This window comes from Anneissia japonica, unplaced genomic scaffold (genome assembly GCF_011630105.1).
Source record: "Anneissia japonica isolate Jap-2015-1 unplaced genomic scaffold, ASM1163010v1 scaffold2471_len1564793_cov202, whole genome shotgun sequence".
NCBI lineage: Eukaryota > Metazoa > Echinodermata > Crinoidea > Comatulida > Comatulidae > Anneissia > Anneissia japonica.
In genome coordinates this window covers 730933-741072 of record NW_022709610.1, presented here as the reverse complement: position 1 = coordinate 741072, position 10140 = coordinate 730933, and the positions used below count along the sequence as shown (strand labels likewise).

The 10140-nt window shown below is 35.1% G+C and overlaps 1 protein-coding gene across 1 annotated transcript in view; it reads left to right on the top strand.

Annotated features, from left to right (window-relative positions):
• Positions 1–817: 817 nt before the first annotated feature.
• LOC117106772 (ceramide synthase 6-like) overlaps positions 818–10140 on the top strand; it is a 49792-nt gene continuing 40469 nt past the window's right edge. The window contains exon 1 of the mRNA XM_033248210.1: positions 818–1101. Within this exon, the coding sequence (XP_033104101.1) occupies positions 932–1101 (170 nt within the window). The 5' untranslated portion in view covers positions 818–931. The remainder of the gene's footprint in view (positions 1102–10140) is intronic.

The window sequence follows — 10140 nt, the reverse complement described above, 5'->3', positions numbered from 1 at the left end:
TATATTGATGATGATGAATTTTACTATGTAAGAGTGCCGTATCCGGCAATCTAGAGGTAGGCCTACTATTTCCCCAAATTTTACCACCTCAGCCCCAACTATGGTGGGACTGGAGTGTGGACTCATGGTTTTGAAGTAGGTTAAGTAAACATCAAAGACAATGTTTTTAAGTTTTATTTTCTATAGTACCGTACATCAAACATGTTGATTTAGATCTCTATGGTTGCCAAAAATAGCTGATAATAGATCATGAGAATTTGTTGGCGCTTTATTTTTAGTATAATGGTGATGTGATGATGATGAATTTTACTATTTAAAAGTGTACATTTACTTCCATCTAGAAGTACTATTTTCCTCAAATGTTCTCACCTCAGCCCCAACCATGGCGGGGCTGTGGATGTGGCCTCACGGCCTTGAGGTAGGTCAAGTAAATTAAATACATCAAAGGCCAGGAAGTGTTTTTTAGTTTTATTTTCTATGGTACATCAACTCATATTAATTAGATCTCTGTGATTGCCGAAAATTTATGGATGGCGCTTCATTTAAACTATATAATGATGGTGTGATGATGAATAATTTTTTATTATTAATTATTATTAATATTATTATTGTTTTATAATAATAATTATTATTATTATTATTATTATTATTAATATAATAATAATAATTATTATTATTATTGTTATTATCATTTTTATTATTATTATTATTATTATTATTATTATTATTATTATTATTATTATTATTATTAGTATTATTAGTATTATTATCATTTTATTGATTGGTGGCGCACTAGCACAACGACGAACACGCCCACCTATTTCTTGAAATACACACCACTCTGCTAGTGTAATTTCCACCAATCCTGTGGTTGTCAAGAGACCCTGGTTTTCGTGTGTGTGAGTAAGAGAAGGAAGCATTGGTGGTAAATATGGCGGGGAAAATATCTTGGTTCTGGAACGAACGTTTTTGGCTACCTCCAAACACAACATGGGCTGACCTTAGGTCTACAGATGATTCCCGTTATCCAGCACTGGAAGATCTTTATATCGTTTTTCCGTATGCAGTACTTTTGCTTTTTATCAGACTATGTTTTGAAAGGTGAGATAAGTTTCACATCTTCGTTCGTAAAAAGGGACGCGCTAATCATTGATTCTTTGCATGTTGATGTAAGACAGAAGTAAGGCCTAGGCCTAGCCTAGGCCCTAGAGTGCAGGCCTAGCTAGGGCGAGATAGAAAGAGGCCTAGTTTTTAGTTAGGCCTAGTAGCTAATAACCCCCCCCCCCCTAGCCTATTTATGCATATACCGGCGCTAATGTACTCCACCCTCCCATCATGCATAACTCCAGTCTCGCAGGGTTAGGCTACCCTAGGGCCTAGGCCTCCTATGTTTATTGTTATTGTAAGGTTAGTTAGGGTTAGGCCTAGCCTAGGGTGGAGTACTAAAGTGCATTACTGCCATAATGTTAAATCATTCCAGGTCCTCCTCCTAGTCCTATTTCTTGTCTACAGATGTCATGTATGCCTAGGCCTATCCTAAAGAGGCCAGATCTCTTTTTTTATCACGAACAGTCTACTGGTGAAACAACCTTCCTGCTCCAATTTCAGAGGCCTTTTAAGGCTGTTGCACTATCCTAAGTAATGGCCACAATTATATTTTTGCTCACACATTTTTAATTTATTATTTTTAAATTTATACATTTATTTTTTGGACATTACCGACACCTCAAACAAAGTTTCACTTTTAAAATGCTGTCTTGCCTTGTATGCCTACTGACCAACAACTCCTACTGGAGCCAACCGGTCACAGTAACTCACAATGCATGCATGAAAAACACATTAGATTTTCAAAAGTTATGGAATAGGGGCGCACCTCACCGGGCAGTGGTGCGACCTCCAAGCTCCCTAATTTTGACCTCCAGGGCTTGGAACATCTAACTAGCATTGCCTACAGGCTCTATTCTACTAATTACTAGGCATACTACTAGACATAAATTAATTTGCGTTTAAAACTATAAATTTAAGTAAAAACAAAAAGCAAAATTTTGTTTTGGTAGGCCTAGGCCCTTTTTATTTTTGGTTGAAATGTGATGCCATTTTTGTTGTTACTGTATTACTGTCTTGTCCAACTTAGGTTAAAACCTAAAGCTTTCAGGCATTAGTAAACTTAAAGATTATGACTGTGTATTTCTCAAATATATAAGAACACTTTGATTGATCATCATTTACTGTACATTATGAAAGACAAGAAAAAATCAAGATGTTTATTTCAATTTTTTGTTTTAAATATGCATTAGATCTAAGCAGCTGTATTTTGTCTAGAGTCTTGTGACTCTGAGGTTCCGAGATAACTCATAAATGTTAGAAAGTGATTTATTGCACCACTGTTGTCATTTTTACGAAATGAAATATTCAGCATTGATTATTGCCATCTGCAGTATCATAATATCATTGCTATCTTTTGTAAAAATAATTTAATAATTAGTGTATTTAATTGATTGTTGCAGTATTCTGTTACTGTTATCATACTCCAGTCACATAATTGATTATTATTTGAGCAAATAAAAGTTATTATTGTGTAAAATTAATACTAATAAAGTCAGTATGCATTTGACTCAATAAATAATTTAGATAATTAAGTTAGGCTTTTATTAATTGAGTATTGACTTTTATTTTTGTGAAAGTATTAAACTACCCAATTGCAGTATTGTGAAAGCATCTGGGTTTAAGTCTTGGTTGATTTTTATTAATTTTTGTCTTGATCAGATTCTTTTGTTTTAAATATTTATTTCCTATTTATGGGTGGTTATTTCTGGATTTTATAGAATGTCTTAAACATATTACTAATATGGATGATATTAATCTAATCTTTAGGTTACCCTGAAAGGATAATGGACTATTCCTAAGAAAACGCTATGTATAAGAAGTGTATTGTTAAATATTGACTCCTTATTGTGTGTATTGTTATTGAAATACCTACAATAATCAATTGAGTTTGTTGGCAACCAGTTTGTAAGCTTCATGTACTACTTAAGTAGCCTGGGTAATTATTCAAGCTTAAGATACAATATACCTGTATGTCTTTTCACCGTAGAGGCCTGTTTTATACTTGCAACAATAACGATGAAAAGCAATTGTTATAGAAAATAAGAGAAGTTTTTACACTAAGACGATTCGATAGCGATATATCATAGGATGACAAAATATTTTGACAAATTAATTCAAATAATGTTATAATCATGGAAAAACAATAAAATCTTAGTAGTAACAACAATTTTATCGTTTTTCCATGATTATGACATCATTTGAATTGATTTGGCAAAATATTTTGTTATCTTTTGCAAGATATATCATTATTAAATCGTCCTAGTGTAAAAAACTTCTTTTATTTTCTACATGAAAAATTGCTTTTTATCGATTTCGTTGCAAAACATACCTTTACTGTGCATTTTGAAACTTAGCATAAATTGTTTTACACAATTTACTAGGGATCCTCAAAATATGATAAGCTTTCACCTTTTCAAATTTAAGTGTAAATGTGTGTAATAGTATACTTAAATTTTATATTAAGCCTGAAATTTAACAGTCCTTAAATTTTGTAATAAGTTACATCATAATTTGAAACAGATTTTGAAACAGTTAACTTGTAGGTTGGGTGAATGTATCTCTGCTAATGTCTTATTGTGTGGTGAGACCTCGCATGTACTGTAGCAGTCAGTGTTGGTTTGACTTGCAACCTTTCTCCTATCCCATTATTTAATGCGACGTTCCGCAAACTATGGTCCACAGCCCAAATTGGGCCGCGAAACATTTTTGGACAGCCTCGAAGCCGTCTGGAATTTTAAAAAACAAAAAATAACAGAGACGTTTCATCATGGAGAAAATAGTTTTAAAAATAAAGCCGCTTCATATTTACAGCGAAATGCGTCACTTGCACACACTGCTAAAGTGCCAGATGATGCGTGCTATTTGAGTTATAAGCAGTTTTTGTGTCTATGCCCCCTTGGGAGCTAGAAACTATGTTATCTTCTAGTATTACCCTGTAAGATCGAGTAAATCCGGTATGGAGGAATGATGGGATGAGTAATGAGCTAAAGATAGAAATAAATATAAGACCTGTCATAGAAAGATCACTATATTAAACAACACCACACATTTCTTGATAACCAAATGCCCATGTGGATACTTTATTACTAAACATAATACCTGTATAGTAATTTAGTCTTTCAAAGTTGCGGAGTAATAGAGAGCGTGTGTAAAAGTTTTTGGAAGAAGGAGAAAGCTATGACGTGTGTAGCTGAACCGTGTTTGAATCATGGTCGGAAAAAAAAACAATCAACAAATTGTGAGTGGTGGAGAGGGAAACACAATTGTACGGTATTATTTATTTAATAAAATAATATTTAATTTGTATACAATGAAATTTTATCACTGAAAGAACAGATAATGATGTCAAAATATTGTATACATGGAGGCTTCATGATAAAAAGTTCTTGGCAGGATTTGGTATGATCCCTGGCTGGGCCGCAGCTTGGTGCCTGGAATTGTAAATAAGTCGTGAAGTAAAAAGTTTGCGGAACGCTGATTTAATGTATAGTATAATTATTGGTAAATATGATCATGATAATACCATAGGTTGTTTGTGGCAATTCTCAGAAAAAGCCTCTACAGTATGCACTACTAAGACCTACTGTATGGTTTGTTTTGATTGAATCCTTATGTACTGTACTATACCTATGCCAACATTCAAATGCCACAGTCGACGGAAGTCTATAATCAAGTATTTAAATTTGATGTTTTTCCCCCCATTTTTTTTTGTTTAGATAATATTATGGTAATTGCAAAGCAACAATAAATTATTAATTTTGAAGTGCTGTAATATAGCATAGGAATGATTTGCCTCTTCAGTTAAACAGTTGTACAACAATACCAGTAAGAATATTTCAGTCTTGTAGAGTATAGCATACAATGTCAATGCCTAAATAAGACTTATTTCAACCACTATTGGATCTACTCATACACCTATTCTGCTTCATGGGGGAGTATTCTATAAATAATTTAGCAGGTAATCAGAGTGTTGGTATTCAAACCTACCAGGTACCACTTAGTATTCCTAAGTGGAGACATCATTAATCATACTGTAGAATTACTTGCCCAAATATTTTAATGCTATTTATTTCGGAGCATGAATTATTAATTAGGGCGAATAAAAAAATATACTTGTTTAGCATCACTACCCCACCTGAATTTTTAAGCAAAAATAAAAAATTTAGAGGCTGGAATTTTTTTTAAATAAAAAAAAAAAAAAATATTGTCCAGGAAGTACTAATCAATATAAGTATAGACTTCCCCACCAAAGATTTTGTTGAGATGTGACGCTAAACATGTAATTTTTTTTTTTGGCCATATTGAAATAAGTGATGATTTGAAAAGGGTTTATTAATCATTCCAGCAGTAGGGCTGTAGTCTTTTCCTTGACCAATTAAGATTGACCCTTCTACAGAGTGTCCCCTAGTTTTCAACCTCTGCACTGTGGTCCAAGTTTCAAAATTTTGAATGCAATGGGAATTATCTTGGGTGTTTGTACAGTAGTAGTAAACCTTGTAAAAATTGGCCAAGATATTTCCTTTTCCTAAGTTCCCACAGCTGTGGATATGTTAGTGCATCCTTTGTAGGTTTTTCTCAGTTCAAGAAGAACATTTCATGCCCATGCTAAGAACAGGGTCCTAAGTTTTAGCGCGTTCCTCAAACCATGCAATCACTGCGCCCTACAATGCAGCTGGCGAATCTACCTTTCTCAGTGAGGGCTTGATGACACAGCGGCGTCTGCTATTTGTTGGTGGGTGGACCATCATTGAGAACGATTTTTTGCATGTGCATCGTCACATGCTCCATATGGAATCGCTTCAGCCGAAGCTTAACCTGCAAATGGGATGCTGTACATACATCATTTTATTGGCTCAGAACAATGGACTGTGTGCAAACACATTGCAGCCATCAGAAATGTATTTTTTGGACACATGTTTGGATGAAAGTCATCGTTCAGACATTCAGCATTGCAAAATACTATTGTGGGAATACATCAGTCTAGGTGATCGGAAATTAATCATCTTGTTGTCACTGTGTACCACATGACTCTATTGCTGTGATGCCTGGCATCACTTATCGCTAAGATAACTTCTGTACATTGTTCACTGACCCAGTGTGGTACTGAATGTGTGATAGTAGATTGTCAATTCTTTCTATAGGTCAGAATTTGAACTCATTCCAAATGGTCCAATTCCACATTTTCTTGTTTATCATTAATGGTTATTAAGTGAATAAACGAAAGAATAACAAATTCAGTAATTACGGTAAATTATGTTTTTGGCCATCACAAAAATATAATTCTACACATTGTCTGTAAATTACTCTGCATTATAGTAATTTACTTTCATTTAAATGAGTACAGTAGTTTACATTTGACATCAGCATAGACAACATTTGGGAGATTAATTTGCAACATGAGCTGAACCAGCTGAACCTGTTCAAATTTAATTGATCATTTCATTAACACAGTTGCTTGCCTTCTCTGTCATTTCATTAACATACTGTTTTTTGCTTTGCCATTTCATCATAATTGCACTTCTTCAGAAAACAATTCTGATGTTAAAATAGATTATATTATTCATACAATTACCTACAGTATGAATATTAAATTTTAGCGAAGAGACAGCTAATACAGTAAAGTCACTGCCATGGAGTCTTGCAGTGTAAGCTGCAGAGACAAGGACACTGGGTAGAGCAGATTGAAGTCATTTTAAATTGGTGCTGGAAGTACTGTACTCACTGTTATGTTTTAAACATGTGGAAGCCGTCAGAAGTTAAAATCATCAAAAGAATAACAGTGCCACAAATGGATTGGACACTCAAAACTCATCAAAATGGTTTTTACTTTACAGTAGTAAACCAACTAGGGCCCGTTCCGTTTATTTCACCGGGTAATCGCGCTAAGCACTCAGCGGGTGGTCGACCGTTCGAGCAAGTTTTAGCTCACGGTAAATATGTGTAATGAAACTACTCCGGAAGTAAATTTCAACTTATCCCATGGTCAACAACCCATTCTTTGTTGCCACTGCTGCTATATAACCGGCCCACGTACACACAGCGCGGCACAGTGGAACGATAATGTAGCTCAGTAACTTATAATGGCTGCTTTAAAATCTGTGCGTAGGCTAGTTTATTCAAGTTTATTTCTCCGAATAATGGTAAATCTACAAATCGAATGCGTAGCTATGTTACTAAATTTAGATTTCGTCGTGCATTGTGTGAGGAGGCAAGGAGAGCTGCAACCACGCCTGGGCCGTAACCTGTTGAATTTCGCGCTGGGCTGTGGACAAAACATTTGAAAAAAACAATTAAGTTTGATTTATCACTGCCTCCGGCTCCATGGTCATTCCATACACGGTATTCTACCCAGCAATTTGGTGGTCAAAATTGTCGTGGATAATCCAGATGGTAAGGTAATAAGACTAGTGTTCGAGCGGTTTTAGAAAGTGTGTACCGGTGAATTAACTGGTAAATCGCACAGATATTTTTTCGCTCGAACGGGCCCCTAGAGATCACAAGAAATCTGAATTTGTACATATGAAAGTTATCTGCCTACTCTGTATTTTCCTTGCAATAACCACTGCCTATTTTCTTCACACTTTCCATGTCCTTTCTTTTCTGGACTCTCTTTGTTACCCTGAATATATTCTCAGATACCACTACCAGGCAATATTCACAGTATGTTTAATTAATGTTGATTGCCATTTTGCTTGATGTCTTTGATTTGATTGTGATGATACTTTAGTGGTAACTTGTCCATTTGCTTAGTGACATCAATATGGATAGATGGTGATTTTGCATGGTGGAGGCAATGTATGTTGAGTTTTCTTGGTGGCACTGATGGGATGTTGGTGATTACTGGTGACATGAATTATTGATGTGAAATGTTTGAAGCAAAATATTAATAATTTATTAAGTAATCAGATGAAATCAAACTGCTTATTTTCATAAATGAAGGCAAGGTATAGAAAGTAACAATAATCTATCAAAACTGGGTCGTAGAAAACAGTAGCAAGCAGTTGAATGGCTCTCTCTTTTTCTGTCTATAGTTGAATTTTTGAATGCTTGATTATGAGTACAGTATATTTGGTTAGCTCAGTCAATACAGTCTCGTAAATATTGTATAATGTATTGTTATGTAGCGAGTGTCTCACTGATTAGCTTTGAGTGTGTGGACTAAAATCAACAGTAATCCATACCAAAACCTGTATTCAGCGATGGTTGTTTACAGCCAGTCACATGACTTCACTTGGGTATATGTGAAAACATTACAGTGCGATAGTATATGAAAATATAATGTTATAGTTGCGAAAACAACCACCCACTGTTAAGGTGAGATATAAATGGCTAGGAAAGGCCTACAATTGTTCAAAATAGTATTTATTTACTTGTCCTAGCATCTTCAAGGACTGTATGCTTTGAAATGTAAGTGATCCTTCATAAACCTTAGCTTGCCCTAACATCACAGCGTAGTTCACGGGTCAAAGACCATCATGCATACCTAACCATGTCGTAGATGTGCAGGAGCCTAGGCCTAACATTTGTCGAAAGATCTCAATGTTTGCGGCCAGTATCCTTTACAGCATTTAGCAAACCATTAAGGCAAAATTCTCAAGTTTAATTTCCCAATCAATTTGGTATAGTTTACTGGGAGTTATGATGATCTTTTCAGCAATAAACAAGGGACGCCGCATAAGCAATCTCTATGTAAAACACAGCTGTGCCAGTCGATTGTTTCCAACACCCAAGTTAGGTCATGTGACGCCTATCGCTGAATCTCTATTGAATGGCCCTCTCTTTCTCTCTCTGTAGTTGCATGCCTGATTATGAGTACAGTATATTGTGTAGCTCAGTCAGTGCTATGAATTAGTCTTAGCATTGGATGGATGGATTATTGTTGAAATACAATATCAATTTCTTTTCTAAATAGTTAAAGTTGAAGCTTGTTAGTCAGTCACTACAAATATACTGTAATAAGTGTATATCAGTAGCACTTTTGTAACTAACAACACTTTATGGAGACACAAGCTTTTGCTAGCTTGAACTAGCTTCATCATGTGAAAGAAGTGAATAACAGTGATCAAACTGTTCATTCAAATGATGTAGCCAGTAAATGTACAGTGTCGAAAAAAGGGATAGAAAAAATGAGTTTTTATGTTCCATTATTTGAATTGTGTTTTTGGCTCACAAATTGTGGGGGTGAAAATCCAAGATAGGACTTGTTGCTTTATAATGTTAAGTTATTAGGGTTGCTTTTTTGACTTAGGGCAGAAGCAAGGCAGTGGTCAGGAGTGACCGAATTCAACGGGGCTGAAAATTAACCTCAAAACCATAGTGGCCAGCAGGGCCAGTAAGGAAAAATTATACTGGCCCTTCCAAGGTTATACTGGTCCTATTTTTTTTACGGTCCGAAATATAATTTTACGAAAAAACAAAATCAATAAAACCAGCAAGATTACATTGGTGTAATAATTGTTTTTAGCCAATTTGGCAATTGAATCTGTCTTTAGCCAAAATCATTAGTCCGAGAAAAAATCCATTGTATTCACGATCGACACAAGAGTTTTAAAAATGTGATTTTAGACCACATAGAGATTGGCAATCAAAATAACATTATTTGATAGGCAAATTATTATTTTTAGCATACCAACGAGGTACAGTAATTCAAAAGTTTTCTAAATATAACACAAAAGTTGAAAAAATTACAAATTCCTAGGCATAAAGTATTCTCCTTTTAGTTTAGAACGATATCGGGGTGGGGTGGGGGGGAGATCGTGGAGCACTGAGAAAAGCCTACTTTTAGGAGTTAGTGGAACAATGTCAATAGTGTCTCCAGAAAACCTGTATTATATGCATTTTCAGCATAATTATGTATCAGGACATAAAGTTCCAACAAGGATTATTCAAAATTGGCTTGGGTCTGATCGTCTGGAAATAGGCCCAAATGTTTCACTGCAATGATCAAGGACTTTAACCGATCTGGACCTACTGTAGCCTAGGCCTAGTAGTAGGCTATGCCTAGCCTTGGCAGATTAAACCGCTACTACTAGG